The following is a 21,879-nucleotide window of genomic DNA, read 5'->3' as shown; positions in this document are numbered from 1 at the left end:
GTCCAGTGGACTTCGAGTTGGAGCAGGAGACGGAAGTCAGGTATTCAATTTCTAGTAAAGGAGAAAACTAACTTCTCTTTTCACACTGCATGATCGGGGCAGGCTCAAGGGGCTGTATGGCCTACTCCTGCTCCTATTTCTTATGATATGTACCCCCTCAATCTGAACACTTCAATGGGTGTGAAGTCATCAGGATTATAAAAACCTAGGCAGCCACCAACTGTGGAGAGTGAGCAGCTGTGAGCTAGCACGCAAAACTACCACCTCCAGGTTTGAATCCGGCCCAGACTGATGAGGCAGGTGTCGTTTTGGGGCTAACTGTAAGGACCCTGTCTGAAATGATATATTGTGGGCCCACAATATAAGAGTTGCCCAGAATTCACCATCAGTCTCCCAGTTAGAACCCATTCGAGGAGTTCTTTACTTGAACTCTAGAGAAGTTTGACAAGTTGCAGTTAGTGAGAGCTTTAGCAATTGTTAATGGTATTTTGCATTCTGCACAGTATTTAAGCCTCTGGCAGATTTTGTAGATGTGCTGACCCAGCTACAAAACCACTTTTTTGAAGCAGGTAATGTATTGAATGGGTCAGTGCTGAAGCTGGTTTATTTTTGTTACATAAGACCTAGAGCATTTATGTTTGTCCTGAAAAGAACAACCGTAGCATATTTTCTGGACATCATCGAGTTCCTTGGAAACTTGATAGGAGGAACAAAGGACAGACCAAATCAACAGAACGTTTGATATGCTGACCGGCTAATCTGTCCTCCTCCTCTGGAGACTTTGTCCCAAACATTTGGCAACAAGACATTCAACGCAAGGGGCAAACAACCTTTAGCTGGGGGGGAAAAAAAAACAAACTGGAGCAAGACCTGGGGCTTTATATGAAGCAGAAGTAGGAAACCCGCCACTGCTCCAGCTATCTGCAATACCATGATGACAATTGTCCTCAGCGTGTGGTTTTCCCAGAATTGATCATAGAATTATAGAGCACAGCAGGAGGCCATTTGGCCCATCATGCCTGTGCCAGCTCTCAAAGAGCTACCAATTAGTCCCAACACCCTTGCAAACATTTCCTTTCTAAGTATGTATCCAATCCCCTTTTGAAAGTTACTATTGAATCTGCTTCCACCACCCTTTCAGGCAGTGCATTCCAGATAGTAACAACTAGCTGAGTAAAAAAATTGCGTGTCTACCCCCCTGGCTTTTTTGCCAATTATCTTAGATCTGTATCCTCTGGTTACCGACCCTCCTGCCAGTGGGAACAGTTTCTCACTCTCTGTCAAAACTCCTCACGGCTGGCTATACAGTATAGGGATGGATACGAATGAAGATTAGATATCCCTCAGCTTGTAAGGAAATCAAAAATCAACCAATTTTTTTTTAATATATAAAATGACTGCAAATTAAGTCCCAAGTGGCATTGGAACTTCTCTGTATAACACACGCCTCCCCCGTACCTGTCGCAGTCGCTTCCTGATCACAGACTCTCTTTCCAGCTGGGCCTGCAGCATCTCCTTCTGTTTGTTGCTCAGATGCACCTCGTCTTTCAGACCCTTCTTCTTCTTTATTTCCTATCACAAATTGTTTTAATTTAAAACAAGGTTAAAATTCTCTGCGACACACCAGTTACAACTTCAGTGCAAATCCAAATCAAATTAGTCTGTTTGGCAAGCAGCTTTTTAAAGCCACATAATATTAATTATAAATTAGTGCCAATTTCACACTTCCCACATCTTCACACAGTGTAGGGTATTTTGTCTGTTTGATTTGAACAAAACATCTCAGAGGAAATCACAATACAGGAAAATTTTAAAATAAAATTGCTTTGAGGAATAGAAGTTCATGTTTAGGCAGGGCGGGTTACAAGGTTGGTGAGTTTGTGGCGAGAAAACAGAAAAGGACATTAAAGGACATTAAAGAGCCAGATATAGAAGATCGTGAGGCAAACTAAGAGGGCCAAGGAATTAAATTGATAATTACCTCTTTAAGTTCCATGTCAATGATTTGTTCCTTGAAGGAATAAGCTTTGTTCTCCCGTTTCAGATTGGCTTTCTTTGTAGTTTCCTGTTGAGTACTAGCACAGAATAGAATTAATCCTAAAACTTCAGTAATTCCATGAGGACATGCTAGTGTGACAAATCAGTAGGCTGCCTACCACAGCTTTGGCTGTCTTTCATGAAGAACAAAGTTCAACCTGCTTCTACAATTAGGATCTACCATCATCCACAGTGGGGGGGTGGAGGGGAGAAGAAGAGAATGAGAGGGACACCAGTCCTTTAAGAAATAGATGCCTTTCCACTGTCATTTTGGTCAGGTGATCCTTACTCCTCCCCCCCCCCACTAAGATGGCATTGATCTGAACGGCACATGGTTATTTGATCAGACATGACAGCAGAGACGTTGAGTGAGAAAGCAATCGACCACAAAAATTTAAACCTAAACGTTCCAACCAGCGCCAGTTCAGAGAGAAAATCAACAGACAAGCGTCAAAGGAACGTTGCACGTGGAATTTAGGAACTTCTCCCAAAGAATGAGGAAGGCCACATCAACTTTCTTTTTTGCATTGCTCCTGACAGTACACAGTACATAAACAAAATGTGGCAAAATAAGGAGATTTTTGTACTGTGTGTTGTGTTGTATTGTATAATTTTAGATAGGACAAAACAATTTTAAAAATAGGATTCAGCCAGCAGTATCTTGGAGAAGCCCATGGTGCTGTGGCAGTGTTGACCAATACAGGTATCTGGCAGATATATCAGGGTATTTAGATAACACAATACAGAGCCATATACCCAAGTTTGCCAATGACAAAGATCAGTGGCCCAGTAAGTAGTGTAGACAGGAGCATAAAATTACAGAGACATTGATTGATTAAGTGAGTGAGCAAAACTGTGGCAGGTGGATTTCAATGAAGGCACGTGTGAGGTCATCCACTTAACAAAAAATGGTGACAAGCCAGGAGCAGTCAAAGTCCAAAGAGATTTAGGGGCCCATACACATCACTAAAATGTAGTAGTCAGGTACAAAAAATAAACAAAAAGGCTAATGGAATGTTAGCCTTTATATCTAGCAAGTCCTGAGGTCATGAAAGGCGCTATACTAACACAAGTTATTTCTTCTACTGCTACAAAGTTTCAGGTCAAGAATAGAAAGGGGAGGAAGTTTTGCTACAGCTACACAAAGCCCTGGTTAGACCACATCTGGAGTAATGTGGAAAGTTCTGGGCACTGCACCTTAAAAAGGATATATTGGCCTTGGAAGGGGTGTAGCACAGATTCACCAAAATGTTAGCAGGGCTCCAAGGGTTAGATTAGGAGAGATTATATAAACTAGACTTGTAGTCCCTGGAATATAGAAGGTTAAGGGGTGATCTGATTGAGGTTTTTTGGATTTTGAAAGGAATTGATAGGGCAGATAGAGGAAAACCTTTTCCAATGGTGGGGGGAGTCTAGGACAAGGGGACATAACATTGAAATCAGAGCCAGGCCATTCAGGAGAGAAGTTAGGAAACACTTCTTCACACAAAGGGTCGTAGAAGTGTGGAACACTCTCCCACAAACAGCAGTAGATGTTAGCTCAATTAATAAATTTAAATCTTGAGATCAATAGATTTTTGCTAGCCAAGTGTATAAGGGATATGGAGCCAAGGCGGGTGGATGGAGTTCGGATACAGATCAGCCATGATCTCACTGCATGGTGGAACAGGCTCGAGGGGCTGATTGGCCTACTCCTATTCCTAGTTAATGATAACTATTTGCCCTGAATGGGTCCCCTTTGCTTGAATCTATGCCTTTAAATAAAGTAGTTTGATGGATGAATGTTAACGTGTGGATTGACAGACAGTGGCACAGACAAATTATCTTTTCTGACTGCCAAACTTTTAAAGGGAGATGCTTGCAGGAAGACAGCAACACAAACACCAATACCCCACCTTACAAGGTGCAAGTTGACTTCAAATGTTTGGCTGCAACATGAAAGAATTCCCATGATATAAGTTACAGCACCTTTAGTTCTGCATCTGGAGGAAGCAAATTGTTACCAAAAACAATGACTGCATTGGCAACTTGCTAAACAAACTGCAGCCAAAACCCAACTTCATAGGGCTACTGCACTACAAAGCTTCAATGCACAGGGTAGAGAATGAAAATGGTAAACAGAACCTTTTTAAAACTGCTGTCAACAATGGGAGGGGACAAATGGAGGTTGTTCAAAAGAAGATTTTATTTCAATGGCAGCATAGGTTGTGAATTCAAAAAGTCAATTCATCATCTACTTGCTATTCCCCCTCAAATTTCTTATTCTATGTGCAAATTGACCAAATATGAAAAAATGGCCTGTTATTACTTACATTTGGATGAGGGACTTGTCGTACAGCACCCCCTCAGGAACCAGCATGATCTCGTACTCTTCTTTGGTCACCTGGTGGAAAGCATGATTTTGCAACATGCCTGTGACCAGGCTGCTCACATGTGGCAACACAACTGCTGAGGCAAGAACGGACAGGGAGCCCACAGCATTCATGATGGCCTAGGAAACAAGAGGAACAGAGAGTTAAACTCAACCTGTGTTTTCAGCCTCAAAAAAATGGTGAATTATTCAATAGGTTTAATAGTTGGTAATTATAAAATGCGTAATATGTTAACGTGGCAATTTTAGTGTATATTACTTAAAACATGACAGTATTTTAGCAACTTGCAATGTTAGATAACTTACAGAAAGTATAAGCATCCTCATTTATTGAAAAACATACAAGCTCCACAGTTAGGATGTTGCCATCATCTTGCATGGGGGCTGTTGGTGGGGATAATTTTCTCTTCATAAAATTTGTGCCACAATACTGTTCCCATATATAAGGCCTTGATTTGGGCCAATCCTTCAGATCTTTGATGAGGTTGGAAAGAGGAATGGGGAGCTTTGTATTTAGAAGACCATACCCTAAGGTTAGTAATTAACATTCTTCCTCATTCATTCGATTTCCAGATAAGCAGGAGCAATCCAAAGTAGTATAAACACTGGATTTAGATTCTGAGGAGCAGAAAGTATCACAAAGTTGAAACTCTTAATTCCGTCTTTCAAAGAGACACGGGGCAGAGGCCCCATCTACCTGCGGCATGAGGTCCCACTACATTGTTCAGCCACTGTCCTGGCCAACACTCATCCCTTAACCAATACCATCAAAACAGGTGACCTGATCATTTAATTCATTTGCTGTTTGTAGAATCTTGCTGTGTGCAAAACTGGCAAGTCCTGAGGTCATGAAAGGCGCTATACTAACGCAAGTTATTTCTTCTACTGCTACAAAGTATCAGGTCAAGAAATGAAAGCTCAGCAAGAAATCACACACACAGGTCCTTTTGAGACTCAGGAGGCAATGCAGAGATGGGTGGTGATTGTTGATCCACTGGTAGAGTCCACAGGGACCATGGTAGGTGGGGTGAGCGGACTGGGAAGGGGGTTGGTGAGAGCCCCCAGCAGCCGTGCTGCTTTGGAAGGTCAGCGAGAGAGGAGGGGCATTGGGAGCTGCTGTTTGTAAGGGGGCAGCGACGGGTCCCTCGATGGGAGAATGCCAAGAGGCACAGAGGGTAACCGTAGGTTTATTCAAGGATGATTAAAGCCTGGGATGGCGGCAGGAGAGTAGGAAGGCAGAGGTTGGGCTATTGATTAGAGGGGCAAATTAACTGAGAGAGGAGAAATGAAAGGTGGCAAGAAGGGGAAGAGAGAAATAAACAAAGAAGTAATGAGCTTGGGTTCGAGTGGCAGGTGAGAAGCAGACACATTTCACCATCAGATAGTCCAGTTTGTGAGATCGAACCATCACTTTTCAATGTAGGATCCAATTGTGTGGCTGGACCCTGCTTCTGCAAAGGAAATCCACCGCTTCGTCTGCACCACACAAGGTGCAAGGTGGATTTGTGGAATTTTCGCAACTATATGGATTTCTGGAACTAAACCCATCCTGATTTTACAGAAGCAATAGATCATCAGGTCCTTACTTTTAGAGCTGTCTTGCACAGTCATGCATCGAAATAGATCAGGGCCAGCCATTCTATTCGAAGTTCAAGTCTATTGACATTTAAAGTATTTGTATGGGGGTCTCACATTGCTCAGGTTCAAGCTATCGGTTACCAATGACAACGATGGATGCTGCAAACACAGCCCGGCCAGTACGTTAACTCCTGCAGGGTATTGAGCACCACCTGTTCTGTGGTACCTTCTCAGGAGCGTGAAAGGTATACGAGACCGATGTGCAAGTTGTAGGGAGTTCACCAACACTTCTACACATAGCATACTGCAGCAGTCACAGCCATCGGCCCAATATTTGTGTTAGCCAGGGCTCAATGCTAACAGTATGGAAGGAATTTGTGCAATGCCTAAATTGGTATGTGTTTAAATTTCAGTCAGCTTGATGGGAGAGTATTCAGTTCTATATGGAAGTTGAAATAAGCGATTGAAATTCTGGACTTTCACTCAATTACCTTTTTTTTCAAGTGGCTGGGGAAGAGAGAAAGAGGGGAAAGTGAAAATGAGGTCAGAATTTCACAAGTTATTTTTGTGGAATTACTTATAGTTCTTAATCCCGTTCGTATGATGAAGGAAGTTAGGAAAAGTCAATGGCTGTGAAATTGCATATGATTTGCTGGAATCAGATTTGACAGCCAAACTACCATTACTCATTTCATATCCCCACCCACTAGTCAACATTCTTACGGCTGATCCCATTTTAGTGCCTTCAGCTAATACAAAAGGTGAACATAATTCTGTCATAGGGATTCAAACAATAAAATAGCCATACTCGCTCACCTGGTTCCTGACTGACTGGGAGGTGACATTGGGCAGGATGTCAGTCAGATGCTTTTTAATGAACTCTGAAGGGTCCAACTTCAGTCTCATGAGAATGGCCGACCACAGTCCAGTTTGAGCAGCCTCTGCAAAGCAATAAAAATGCATTTGGAGCAGGCAAGAGAACCTATGAGGAGCTGCGAATTACACAGCCTAACTTCAGGGATTATTTCTCCTTCACATTAAACGCAATCCCACATAGCACGGAATAAGTCCAGACATCATGGTAACAACAGCCTACTCTCCCCTCCACATTCCAATCACAGCTGCACACCCAACAGTAAGTAACAAGGCAGGAGCTTTTTTTGTGAATAAACACAAGAAATTTCCAATGAGGAACCATCCCTGTGCAAGAGGAGTCAAGTGAAGGTCCACACCAAGAGCTTGCAAATCACAGACTCTGGTAGAGAACACCAAGTTCACTAATACCATTGAGCGCCGGTCAACGTTGCTAACAGAAGAGGTTATAATTTAGTGGTTTTAGTTATGGCGTTGAATGGCACCAGAAGCGATAGCTGAGGCAGAATAGTACTGCCAGCCTCAGCTAATCAACAAACACAGAAACAAAGCAAGTTCTAACACTGGAACTCAGATCCATCAGTTTGTGAAGTTGGAAATTAAATAAAAACCTCAAAAATGATCTGAAAAGTAATAGATTTAACAGATTTATTGTGACAAGGGCACAATAGGGAGTGGGGGAGGGAAAGAAACGAAAGAACAAACTGAGGCACGCTTTCAGAACAAGGCCCTATACAGACTGGGACTAGGAGAAGACCACATGATCAATTTTGTTGTTGTATGACACCTAGCTTGGTTTTATAATCTCATGAATCGTATAACTGCACAGTGGGCAGCAGATGGTGTGTGTCGAGTCTTCCGTGCCTGCAATTCTCAAGTTTTGCTGGGTCACACAGTAGAGGGATGTGGGGGGAGGGGGTAGAGAGGGAGCTGTTGGTGGTTGGGTAGGTTGAGTTGGACCATATCAGGAAAGAAGTTGGGGTGGATTAAGTCTGATTTTTTTTGCGATATTGAATTTGTATCTTTCATGTTCTAAAAGTTTTAGGATTATACAGTGGGGAAGCTCCAAGTGTGGTCTAACCAATGTTGTGTACAACTTTAACATAACTTCCCTGCTTTTCAATTCTATCCCTCTAGAAATGAATCCCAGTGCTTTGTTTGCTATTTTTATGGCCTTATTAACCTGCATTGCTACTTTTAGTGATTTGTGTATCTGTACCCCCAGATCCCTCTGCTCATCTACCCCACTTAGACTCTTATTTTACAAGCAGTATGTGCCTCCTTATTCTTCCTACCAAAATGTACCACCTCACACTTGTCTATATTGTAATTCATTTGCCAATTACACAACCGTTCTGCAAGTTTATTAATGTCTTCCTGTATTTTGTCGCAGTCCTCCTCAGCATTAACTATATCCCCCAATTTGGTGTCATTTGCAAATTTTAAAATTGTACTTCTGATTCCAGAGTCCAAATCGGATATGTAAATGGTGAACCACAGTGGTCCCCGATCCTTGTGGAATACCACTTCCCACCTTTTGCCATTGAGTAACTACCTTTAACCCCTACTCTGTTTTCTGTTTTGTAGCCAGCTCGCTATCCATTCTGCTACTTGTTCCAACTCCACATGCTCTGACCTTAATCATGAGTCTACTATGCGGTACCTTATTGAAGGTCTTTTTAAAATCCAAATATAGTACATCTACTGCATTATCCCTGCCTACCCTTTCTGTTACTTCAAAGAATTCAATAAGGTTGATCAAGCAAGAGCTTCCCTTTTGAAATCAGTGCTGACTATTCTTCATTATATTTTTGGTTTCTAGATGTTTTTCGATTACATCTTTGAGTGAGGATTCCATTATCTTTCCTACCTCCGAAGTTAAGCTAACTGGTCTTTAGTTCCCTGGACTTGTTCTATCTCCCTTTTTAAATGTAGGAATCATATGAGCTGTCCGCCAGTCCTTTGGCTCTATTCCCTTTTCTAATGAATTTTTATATATCTGTAACAGTGCCTCTGGTATCTCTTCTGTAACTTCTTTTAATGTGTGGATGCAATCCATCTGGACAAAAGCCTAAATTTTAACTCTGAAAAACAGGTGTTGGGGCAGGCAGCAAAAATTTTGAAAATCTAAAACCCACCCCAACCCGCCCATTTCCGGTTTTAACGGAGGCAGGACGAGGGGCGGGCGACCAACCCGCTCTTAGGAGGCGGGTCAGTCACTGAAAGTTTTCAAGGAGGCTGCGGGCCTCCATTTTTACAGCATTTTTGTTTTAAACTCCTGAGGACTGGGAATTCCGGGCCACGCCACGTGAGAGGAGGCAAGGCGGCCTGAAGCTGCAGGTAAGTGCCTTCATAGCACTACTAGTGGGCCCGGAGAAGCAGGAATGCTTTCCCTTGGGCCAACAAGCCTACCTGCAGCGACCACCACCACACTCCACCCCCCCCCCACAATCTCCGACCCCTCCCCAACGATCTCTGACCCCATCTAAGACTTACTTTCTTGCATCCGCTTCCTACCACTTCTCCCGCCTGACTGAGGCCAGCCTGTACCTCCGGGTTTCCAGTTAGGAATTCTGCCCCCCCACCGCTGTCTTCCCGACTCAGAGTAAAAATTTAGGTCCAGGGGTTTTATCTCTCTAAGTTTGATTAGTTTATCAATTATCTCCCCCCTTTCTATCTTAAATGTTTTTCTATCTTTTTTGATCTCTTCTTCTAATGTCATGCCCACCATGTCAGTCTCCCTGGTAAATACTGAGGAAAAGTCACTATTTAATATTTCTGCCATTTCACTGTCATTACCTGTGAGTTTATCATGTGGCCCTATCCCTAACTTGATTTTTCTTTTGTTATTTATGTGTTTGTAGAATACTTTACTATTTCTTTTTATATTCCTTGATAATTTAATTTTGTGGTTTCTCTTTGCCTTCCTAATTGTTTTTTTTCACTTTTCCTAATCGTTTCGCATTCCTTTTTGTCATCCTTTCCTTCGTTGTCCATGTACATAGTGCATGCCCTTTTCTTTAGTTTCAATTTTGCCCTTATTTCTTTATTCATTCATGGTGTGTCATTATTGCCTAGTTTGTTCTTGCTTTTTAGTGGGATGTATTTCTCTTGGACTCTATAGATCACCGTTTTAAATGTTTCCCACTGCTGTTCTATTTCTTTGTCAGTAAATTTTTCCAGTTTATTTTCCCTTGTTCCATTCTCATCCCCTTAAAAATCAATTTTTTTCCAATTTATTACTTTGGTCTTTCTCTTATTTATGTCCTTCTCAATCTTTGTCTTAAACCTTATTATGTTGTGATCGCTATTGCCTAGATGTTCCCCTATGCGTACTTCTCTTATCTCTGGTTCATTTCCCATTACTAGATCCAGCAGTGCTTCCTCTCTTATTGGGCTTTTTACATACTGGGTAAGAAAAGAGTCCTGCACACATTGTAAAAACTCCTTTCTGATTAGGTTCTAACCTGCAATATTTAGTTGCCAGTCCTATTCTTTATGTAGCCATGTTTGAGTTATTCCTACTACATCTAGTTCCTCGCTACAGATTATTGCCTCCAGTTCCTCCATCTTATTTTGGACGCTGTGTACATTACTGTACAGGCAGTTTAATTAGTCCTTAATAGTTGTTCCTTTTATGTTTTATAACTGTATTTGTTCCTTGACCGCTTGTTATCTTTATTCCTTACCCTGATCTGACCTTTACACTAATTTCCTGTTTCTTTTTAATCTTTAGGCTTTTGTTATTGCTACCAGATCCCTTCCCCCCATCTTGCTAGTTAAAAGCCTTATCCACTGTCCTATTTATCCTTTCCACTAGGACTCTGGTCCTATTCTGGTTCAGGTGGAGCCAGTCCCAGCAGTACAGCTCCTTCCTGTCCCAGTACTGGTGCCAGTGTCGCATGAAATGGAACCCCTTCTTCCCACACCACTCTTTCAGTCACGCATTCACCTTTCTGATCTGCCTATCCCTATGCCAATTAGCACGTGGTTCAAGTAGCAATCCTGAGTTTACCACCCGTGAGGTTCTATTTCTTAATTTAGTTCCTAGCTTCTGATATTCCCTTAGCAGGACCTCCTCCTTGTTCTTCCTTATGTCATTGGTGCCGACATGGACCATGACAACTGGATCCTCCTCCTTCCTTTCCAAGTTCCACTCCAGTTGCTCCAAGATATCTTTTACCCTTGCACCAGGTAGCCAACACACCCTCCTGGACTCTTGGTCGTGACTGCAGAGGACGCTGTCTATCTCCCTGATTATAGAATCCCCTATGACTACAACCTTTCTATTTTGATCCTGCCCTGGACTGCCTCATGCTCCATGGTGCCATGGTTAGCTTTCTGGGCATCCTCCCTGAAGCCTTCATCTTTATCCTCACAGATATCAACTACCTCATCCCTGTTGGGCAGGATCAGTGTTGACAGGATCTCCTTCTCTACCTCTCCTAGATTCCCATTACGCTGCTGACTGACAGTCACGCTCTCCCCTTCCTGCACCTGTGCTTTCCTCTGAGGTGTGACTATACTCTGGAGAAAAGTACCTAGATATTCCGCCCGCTCCCTTATGTGTTGGAGTGTCTGTAACTCGCACTCCAGCTGAATGGCTTAATATACTTCGGCTCAGAGTCTAAGACATTTACTACAGATGTGGCAATCCAGGACACTCTCGCTGCCCATAAACTCCAACATATTACAGTCCAGACACACAGCCTGTACTGCCATTTCTAGTTTTTATTGGTCAGTAATTTATTTCTAGGACTAATAGAACCACTTGAGATCTAGATAATATTTAGTAAATGGATTTAGCTTGATTTTGAAATAATGGCTTAGTCTTTTTTTATTTTTTTTTTATTTAAGTTTTAAAAGTTGATAGATTAGTTTATAGCCCCATGGTTTAAATCACATAGCACCTCCTTCCACCTCTGCTAATTCCCAAAGTCCCAGTTGCAAGTCCTCACTCTGTTAGCAATTCACTCCATTAGAAGTTCACTCTGTCCTTACCAACCTCTGTGCTCAAGCTGATGTTAAATCTTGAAAAGTAACAGTGCTGTTATAATTTCTACTGGTTTTTCTGTGGTACATCGGGGGTCTGAAACTGATAAGTTTCTCTTCCTCGCTGTAACCTAAAAAGTTAGGGCTTTTTTCACGATAGTATAGAATACTGGAGGTGACTTTAAGTCTTCCATTTTTTGAAGGACCATGATAAGGTAAATAGTGATAGATTGTTTCCATTGGTTAGAGAGACAGACACAAGCTTCAAATTACAAAAAAGAATGAAAGGTGACATTAGAAACAAATTCATTGAACGGGGTGTGGTTAGAATGCAGAATTCTTTGCCACAAACCACTGTTGAATCCCCTCAAAGGGGAATTAGATAATTGCTTGAAAAAGAGGAATATTAGAAGATAGGGGAGAAGGCAGAAGAGTGGGATTAAACTGGGTGGTTCTTGGAACAAATGCTGGCACAGACTTGTTGGGCCAAATAGGTTGTTATATAACAGAAACAAGCAACAATTCTACTAAATATTGGCTTGTTACTAAGCAATTTAGGACATCTTTTAAATCTCAACACAATAACATGCAGCTGAGGCAATAACTTCTTATGCTTTACTTTTCTATATATGCAAAAACACCAAGTTATTTTGACTGTGCCTGTAGTTCGCTTAACATGTCAATTAAGTTTCAAACATCCAAGTTAGTGACATCCTTCAGAATAAGTGCAGTTTAATGACTTTCTTACCTATGGAAGGGTGATGTGCCACAAACACGATATCTCTGGCCAATTTCTCAGCCTCGTTGACATCATTCTCCAACCCTGGGACACTTGTTATCACACACAAAGCCTCCAGCAGCACTCGGGGAGGGATATAAGACTTCCCGGCTTCTGTTAGTTCACCTGACTCTGTCACTAATCCTTCCAGGGGGATCAACTAGGGGAAGGACAACATTATTTTGATTTGTGGTTTAACACAGCAAAGTAGGGGGTCCATTCCCATTTACCAGCAACACAAGATCATCAATGCAGCTCACTACAGACCAATGATAAACTAAATGTAGACGTAATTATGGCATGTAATAGCCACACACATACTAAGAACTTTACAGAGCTCCCCTCATTGACTCTTAATCTTTCAGTGAAGGGGGTGGCCAATGGATCAGGCAACGAGAACATTCCTTCCCATCAAACATTTGCTGCCTAAAAGCCCAAATCTAGGCTTCCCCAGTTTGCAAGATATAAATGATCACTGCACAGCAGTAAAAGCCCACAAAATGGAAGTACATTTATGGAAGTTTAATGTGTAGTTTCGGTCAAAGTCAAAATATCATCAAAACTGAGAAATGGGACAAGGAATCATCACCTCATATAGGGGAGAGGGGGAATAATTTCTCTCTCACACCTTCACAGTGCTGAATCTGTCCTGGGTCAGATATAGCTTTACTCTACCATTCAAAGACATTTATCCAAGTGTGTGTTATTTGTTGGCTTCATGTGAAACTTGACGTGGGACTCATCTGAAAGATGTTTGTGTGAATCTATCACTTTCACTGGGGCAGGAAGCTACATACTTATGTTCTGAGCTGACATGAAAAGAACGGGTACCCAACAATGTATTTTATCTGGCATCAAATAAAAAGAGTCACACGACTATTAACTATTAAAATACCTCAAAGGGGTCACTGTATTGCTAGCTTGGTTATCCCAGCATAATGTGTAGGATTCAAATGAAATGATACTTGGTTTAGATTTTCTACTAATATTTCAAAAATGTTGAGACAACGCGAGCACTCCCATTTAACAACGTGCTGTGTACGAGTTAACGGGTAGAACACACTACAGACCTTGTGGGCGTTCAGAACGACTTGGAGCTCCTCCAGCAGCCCATACGCTAGTTTAACACCACCCAGAGACGAGAGCAACTTCCTGACCGTCTGCTGAGCCTGTTTCCGAACTCGCCACGTTTTACTCAGTAGCACAGCAACCAGGGCTTTGTGGTACATCCTGTGAATAGCAAAGATCGCACACTTTGCAGTGAGGGGGATGTGTCACCTAGCATATTAAAACACTCAAAACAGATCTTAGAAACAACTATGACACAAGGAGCAGGTTACTACATAAATTAACAGGTTAGTATCAAAGGCCCGTGTTAATCACAAAGTTCATCTCAAGGAGTGTTTCTTGAAATGATAACAATGGAGTTGGAAAACAATTCTGTTTTGCAATATTATGGAGACTGAAAATCCATCTATTGGAAGTACCAACAAATCACTGCATGGGCTTCCTCCGTCCCCACCATCTGAGACACCTGAAGTAGCTTTTGTCTATTAAAGGGGAACAGACTTCTTCCTTTAACACCCAGTTCAAGTAGGAATGCAACCTGTGACTGCACAAGATCACACACCTCTAAACACTATGTCAGCATTGGGTCCAACTCAAGGTTTATTGGAAACCTAGCTCTAAGTTTAGAAGTTCTGGACTGATGTGTGGGAGCGCTCATTAACCAGCTGTCCAGCTACAAATAAACATGCAGATAGCCCCCAATTAGTGAACATACAGGAGTGCGCAGTATGTGAAAGAGAATTTAATACATACTGGCCCTTGATTTCTGGAAGGTCCAAAAGCAGTCTCTCAATGAGTTGCAACACCGTGCAAAGAGCTGTGGAGCAAAGGAAAATAATCAATAGGAGAGAAGAGAAAGAAGCAAAATAGAACCAACTACACAGGTGTACATATACAGCTTTTTTTCCCCCCACTCTCTCCCAACCAAATTTCACAGGAAAAAAGATAAGAGATGAGAAAAGCCATTTATTCCAAAGTTCCTATTTCTGGTACATTCACTCTCCCAGCATGGCATCCAATTGGATTTTGAATAACCTCTTTTACCTTGCTTGGTAGGCTAGTCCAAACAGTCATCACTGAGTAAAATCTATTCTAAATTTACTACTCATTAATTTTCATTTATGCCTTGTCTCCTACTTTCTTAGTGTAAATTGAGGTAATATAATCTTGTTGACTGTACTTACATCATTGAATAAGGTTCACTTCATTATACTGTTTGAGGGGGTCCTTCTTAACCACCTCTTTTTTTTGTAATAGGTTATAAAGCTTAAACTTCTCTAATCTCTCCTTATAGCTCATCCCCTTTAAACTTGGAATCACCCTGATTTCTCTTTTCTCTCCCCTTTCCAATGCAAGTGTTTTTTTTGGTGTAATCAAAAACTGAGCAGTATTTTAAGCGCAACTTTACTGAGCATTGTAAAATCTTAGCAATAACTTCGGCAGACTTAGATTCCACTCTTTCGGCCATACATCTTACACTCCACTAACTTTTTAAATTGGCTTGTCACATTGACTCAACAACAAAACATATCTCCTATGACTCCTGGGTCTTTTTCCAAGTCTCCCTCCACTAATTCAATTCCATGCATCGTGTCTCCTACATTTTCAAACTATCTAGAATACTTCAAATTTATATTCGTGTTAGATTTCATTCGCAATGCACCTCCAAATGCACAATCCAGTAAATTCTTTCGTTAATCTTTTTTGCATCTTCGGTATCTGCTGTTCTCCCTATTCTTGGCATATCAGCAAATTGGACTACCTTACAACTGGTTTCACGATCCAGATCATTCAAGTCCAAGCAATGACCCTTGTGGGCCTCCACGTGACACCTGCCCTTAGTTTCTCATTACATCTCTCATCAGTCGTCTGTTTTTAACTAATTTCTTTTCCAGTCTCATGTCCACCCTGGATTCACTGTGGCTTTTCACTTAATTAGAAATATCACATGGAACTTTGTCAAAAGCTTTCTAAAAGTCTAAAATCATGGAGAGTCTACTTTATCTATGACATCCTCAAAGTCAAGGCAGTTGGTCAGCCGTGAACTTCCTCTTCTAACTCCGTGCGGACTCTCTCTCATTGAGCTCCTGTTACACAGGTACTCCTCCTTCAGCCTGGCCATTAGAATAGATTTTAATTATTTTACTGGTTACTGATATTAGATCATTGGGATTTTAATTGCCTGGGTTAGTTTAAATACAGGCGACTACATTTGCCAGCTTCTACTCCTGCAGAACCTCACAAGTGCCTCCCAATTCTTTCTTAATGCTAGCCAGTTCCCTAGAACTTCTTTTACATACCATTTCTCTTCACCTCAACCCAAGTATACAGGCACTCGACTTCACTCCAATTCTACAGATGTTCAGCTAACATACAATCTACTTCAGCCCAGTTACATGAGCATCCTCCCAGCCATATACTGTGGCCCCTCTACAGAGGCATCCTATCAACACACTATCTCTCCATCCCCAACCCAACTGACTATTCTAATACTCTCTTGGCTGGCCTCTCACCTTGTACCCTCCGTAAACAAGAGCGCATCCAAAACTCTGCTGCCTGTATCTTAACTTGCACCAAGTCCAGTTCACCAATCACCCCTGTGCTCACTGACCTACATTGGCTCCTGGTTCAACAAAACCTTGATTTTAAAATTATCATTGTGTTCAAATCCCTCCATAGCCGCACCTCTTCCTACCTTTATACTCTCTTCCAGCCCTACAACTCTCCGAGATCTCCGCACTGCTCCAATTCTGGCCTCTTGCTCATCCCCGGTTTTAATCGCTCCACCATTGGCAGCTGTGCCTCCAGTTGCCTAGGCACTAAACTCTGGAATTCTCTTCCTAAACCTCTCCGTCCCTCTACCTTTCTCTCCTATTTTAAGACGCTTGATAAAACCTACCTCTTTGACTAAGCTTTTCGTCATTTGTCCTAATATCTCGTGACTCGGTGTCAAATTTTGTTTGATAATGCTACGACGCACCCCGGGATGTTTTACTAAGTTAAAGTTGCTATATAAATGCAAGTTGTTGTTTTCATGCAACTGTAATGAAGGGTAAACAGAAAAATAAATAAGGTCTTTTATACATGAGAACTACCTCCTAGGCCTGCTGCTGCAAAGTCACCCTGATGATATTTCACCATGGTTTCTACAGCCGTTGAATGGTCTGTCAAACAAATGTTATCTACCTCAATGGTTGGGGAAGGCATAACACAGAAGTAGCAAAACCACTTCGCTGTCTGCACAGAGGTGGGGAGAGCGTCCGCTGCTCAGCTCACTTGAAGCCCTTGTTGATTACATTGTGGCATCACAGCGAGCATGAAGGCAATGCTGCAGAAGTGCGTCTGACGACAGCTCCACATTTAATTGGGGGTTATCATCAATGGCACGAGCAACAAAATTCTAATACAAACGTCAGTACGAAAAACACCAACAGTAGGGGGACAACCGAACACTGCTCATCACAAATTACAGACACTCACCATCCTCAGAAGCGAGAGAGAGGAATTTCTCTGAGGTAAAGAATTGTTTTTTTTCATCTAAAAGTAATGGCCAGAAAGTTGTCAGCTTGGTCTCTGAAAATAAAGATAAAACAACATCAAATGAATGACTTCCAGCTTAACTTAAAGCCATGTCCTCCTACAATTAACATAAGAAATAGGAGGAGTAGGCGATCCGGCCCCTCGAACCTGCTCTGCCATTCAATCAGATCATGGCTGATCTTCGACCAACTCCACTTTCCTGCTCGATTCCCAGATCCCTTGATTCCCCTAGAGTCCAAAAATCTATCCATCTCAGCCTTGAATATACTCAACGACTCAGCATCCATAGCCCCGTGGGGTAGAGAATTCCAAAGAGTCACAACCCACTGCGTGAAGAAATTCCTCCTCATCTCAGTCTTGAATAGCCGACCCCATATCCTGTGACTATGCCCCCTAGTTCTAGACTCTCTAGCCAGGGGAAACAGCCTCTCAGCATCGACCCTGTCAAGCACCCCTCATAATCTTATATGTTTCAATGATATCTCCTCTCATTCTTCTAAACTCCAGAGAGTACAGGCCCATTCTACTCAACCTCTCTTCATAGGACAACCCTCTCATCCTAAGAATCAATCTAGTGAACCTTTGTTGCACCACCTGCAAGGCAAGTATATCCAAGGTAAGGTGACCAAAAAATTGATAAAAAGGGAGAAAATAGAATATGAAAGTAAAATAGCAAGAAATATAAAAACGGATTGTAAGAACTTATACAGGTATGAAAAAAGGAAAAGAGTTACAAACGTAAAAGTTGGTCCCTTAGAGGCGGAGACAGGAGAAATGGCAGATGCGATAAACAAATATTTTGATTCTGTCTTCACAGTAGAACACACAAAAAGCATTCCAAAAATAGTAGGGAAACAAGGGGTAAATGAGAGCGAGGAACATAAAACAATTAATATCACTAGAGGAAAAGTACTGGACAAATTAATGGGACTGAAAGCCGACAAATCCCCTGGACCTTGTGGCCAACATCCTATGGTTCTAAAAGAGGTGGCTGCAGAGATAGTAGAGGCATTGGTTATGATCTTCCAAAATTCTCTAGATTCTGGAACGGTCCCAGTGGACTGCAAGGTAGCAAATGTTACCCCACTATTTAAGAAGGGAGGGAGAGAAAACAGGGAACTACAGGCCTTACTTAAGGAAGGATATACTAGCCTTGGAGGCGGTGCAACGAAGTTCACCAGATTAGTTCCTGGGATGAGAGGGTTGTCCTATGAAGAGAGGTTGAGTAGAATGGGCCTATGCTCTCAGGAATTTAGAAGAATGAGAGGTGATATCATTGAAATATATAAGATTATGTGGGGTGCTTGACAGGGTCGATGCTGAGAGATTGTTTCTCCTGGCTACAGAGTTTAGAACTAGGGGGCATAGTCACAGGATAAGGGATCGGCCATTCAAGACTGCAATGAGGGGGAATCTCTTCACGCAGTGGGTTGTGAATCTTTGGAATTCTCTATCCCAGAGGGCTGTGGATGCTGAGTCATTGAATATATTCAAGGCTAAGATGGATAGATTTTTGGACTCCAGGGGAATCAAGGGATCTGGGGATTGATCAGGAAAGTGGAGTTGAGGTCGAAGATCAGCCATGATCTGATTGAATGGCAGAGCAGGCTCGAGGGGCTGGATGGCCTACTTCTGCTCCTATTTCTTATGTTCCTATCCTTCCTTAGATAACGAGACCAAAACTGTACACAGTACTCCAGGTGAGGTCTCACTAAAGCCCTGTACAACTGTAATAAGACTTCCTTACTCTTCTATTCCAACCCCCTTGCAATAAAGGCCAACATGCCATTTGATTTCCTAATTGCCTGCTGTACCTGCATGCTAACATTTTGTGTTTCTTGTATGAGGACACCCAAGTCTCTCTGAACACTGACTTTTAACAGTTTCTCACCATTTAAAAAATATTCTGTTTTTCTATTCTTCCTACCAAAGTGAATAACCTCACATTTCCCCACATTATACTCCATCTCCCACCTTCTTGCCCACTCACTTAACCTGTCCATATTCCTTTGCAGATTCTTTGTGTCCTCCTCACAGCTTACTTTCCCACCTAATTTTGTATCGTCAGCAAACTTGGATACACTACACTTGGTCTCTTCATCTAAGTCATTAATATAGATTGTAAATAGCTGAGGCCCAAGCACTGATCCTTGCAGCACCCCACTAGATACAGCCTGTCAACCTGAGAATGACCCATTTATCCCTATTCTCTGTTTTCTGTCCTTTAACCAATCCTCTATCCATGTTAATATGTTACCTCCAACCCCAGGAGCCCTTACCTTATGTAACAACTTTTTATTTGGCACCCTTTCAAAATGGCTTTTGAAAATCCAAATATACGACATCCACTGTTTCCCTTTATCTACTCTGCTAGTTACATCCTCAAAAAACTCTAGATTCGTCAAACATGATTTCCCTTTCATAAAACCATGTTGACCCTGCCTAACCATACTATGATTTTCTAAGTGCCCTGTTAACACTTCCTTAGTAATGGATTCCAGCATTTTCCCAACGACACATATGTCAGGCTAACTGGCCTACGGCTGCCTGTTTTCTCTCTCCCTCCCTTCTTGAATAGCGGGGTAACATGTGCTACCTTGCGGTCCACTGGGACCGTTCCAGAATCTCGAGAATTTGGAAGATCATAACCAATGCATCCACCTCTTTTGGAACCCTAGGAGGTAGGCCATCAGGTCTGGCGATTTGTCGGCTTTCATGCCCATTAGTTTGTCCAGTACTTTTTTTCTAGTGATAGTAATTACTTTCAGTTCCTCATTCTCATTTACCCCTTGGTTCCCCACTATTTTTGGAATGCTTTTTGTGTGTTCTACTGTGAAGACAGATACAAAATATTTGTTTAACGCATCATTTAACCATTTCCTGATTCTCCATTATAATTTCACCTGTCTCAACCTCTAAGGGACCAGTGTTTAGTTTGCTACTCCCCTCCTTTTTACATACTTGCAGAAGCTCTTAATTAAATTTTTCTGGTAAATTAAGTGGAAAGCTGAAGATACCCAACACCCTGGGGACGGCAGCAGCAGGGGGAAGGCCCCCCACCCCACCACCCGCAATCACCGTCTGCCATTTTACAGTCAGAGTTTGATTCTCTGACCAGCGTAAGTGCAATCACGTGCGTTACTGAAGTGGACATCTGCGATCAAGAAAACTCTAAACTCAGAGCTAAAAATGACCACTCTTCCACTACCATGGTCTCTGGAACTGATCCAGTTTTGGGTCACAATAGGTGGAACCTCTAACAACTGCATCTGGGTTAACCACAACTAGCAAATTTCTGCAGACACAAATCACCAGTCAGCCTCCCAACTTATCACATTTGATAATCATCTGAAACATGTGAAGTGGTGACAGAAGTGCAGTCATTACTTGAAAAGCCAAACATATGTTGGTTCATCAATTTAGGCATACTGGCATCAGTCAACCCTGTACCTGCACACCAAGATCAGGGTCATTATATAATAGATCTCTATTATAAACACACCTGTAAATAACTCGGGTCTCAAGAAAGTGGCAAAGGTGTGCTGCACTCCTGCATTCCCTTTGTTTTGGCCAATGTCCTAATCAAGGCCTGCACATCTGCAGGTGAGTAGAGACTTGACGATAACTTTTATGACCCACAACATGCAAGTCTCTGATGCCACCTGGTCTCAGGAAACCGCCAGCTTTATACCAGACGATGTTATCGACAGCACTCTCGCCTCTAAATCAGAAGGTAGTAGGTTCAAGTCCCTCTCCGGAGGCTTCAGCAAATAATCTAGGCAGGCTCACTAGTGCAGTACTGAGGGAGTGCTGCATTGTCGGAGGTGCCGTCCTTCAGATGAGGCATAAAACTGAGGCCCCGTTTGCCCTCTCAGGTAGATGTAAGAGATCCCATGGCACTATTTGAAGGAGAGCTGGGGAGTTCTCCCGGTATCCGGGCCAACATTTAACCAACATCAGTAAAACAGATTATCTAGTCATTTATCTCATTTCTGTTTGTGGGACTTTGCTGTGTTCAATTTGGTTGCCACATTTCCCTACATTATAACAGTGACTACATTTCAAAAGTACTTCATTGGCTGTGAAGCACTTTGGGATGTTGTGAGGTTGTGAAAGGCGCTATATACCGCCCCCCCCAGTTTACTCTCAATCAGCAAAGTGATGGAAGGTGTCGGCGACAGTGCTATCAAGTGGCATTTACTCATCTTTAACCTGCTTACCGATGCTCAGTTGGGGTTCCGCCAGGACCACTCGGCTCCAGACCTCATTGCAGCCTTGGTCCAAACTTGGACAAAAGAGCTGAATTCCAGAGGTGAGGAGAGAGTGACTGCCCTTGACATCAAGGCAGCATTTGACCGAGTGTGGCACTAAGGAGCCCTAGTAAAACTGAAGTCAATGGGAATCAGGGGGAAACTCTCCAGTGGCTGGAGTCATACCTAACACGAAGAAGATAGTAGTGGTTGCTGGAGGCCAATCATTTCAGCCCCAGAACATTGCTGCAGGAGTTTCTCAGAGCAGTGGCCCAGGCCAAACCATCTTCAGCTGATTCATCAATGACCTTCCCTCCATCATAAGGTCAGAAGTGGGGATGTTTGCTGATGATTGCGCAGTATTCAATTCCATTTGCAATCCCTCCCTGCAT

The 21,879-nt window shown here is 42.3% G+C and overlaps 1 protein-coding gene across 1 annotated transcript in view; it reads right to left on the bottom strand.

Moving 5' to 3' along the window:
- gcn1 (GCN1 activator of EIF2AK4) overlaps positions 1–21,879 on the bottom strand; it is a 129,888-nt gene that overhangs the window by 67,475 nt on the left and 40,534 nt on the right. Inside the window, exons 16-23 of the mRNA XM_068005525.1 lie at positions 17,178–17,270; positions 14,451–14,514; positions 13,700–13,859; positions 12,600–12,789; positions 6,803–6,927; positions 4,350–4,528; positions 1,982–2,075; positions 1,459–1,572 (exon numbers count right to left, since the gene is read on the bottom strand). Of these exons, the coding sequence (XP_067861626.1) occupies positions 1,459–1,572; positions 1,982–2,075; positions 4,350–4,528; positions 6,803–6,927; positions 12,600–12,789; positions 13,700–13,859; positions 14,451–14,514; positions 17,178–17,270 (1,019 nt within the window). The remainder of the gene's footprint in view (positions 1–1,458; positions 1,573–1,981; positions 2,076–4,349; positions 4,529–6,802; positions 6,928–12,599; positions 12,790–13,699; positions 13,860–14,450; positions 14,515–17,177; positions 17,271–21,879) is intronic.

Source organism: Heptranchias perlo, chromosome 25, assembly GCF_035084215.1.
Source record: "Heptranchias perlo isolate sHepPer1 chromosome 25, sHepPer1.hap1, whole genome shotgun sequence".
Classification (NCBI taxonomy): Eukaryota; Metazoa; Chordata; class Chondrichthyes; order Hexanchiformes; family Hexanchidae; genus Heptranchias; species Heptranchias perlo.
This window is presented reverse-complemented; position numbering and strand designations above follow the sequence as displayed.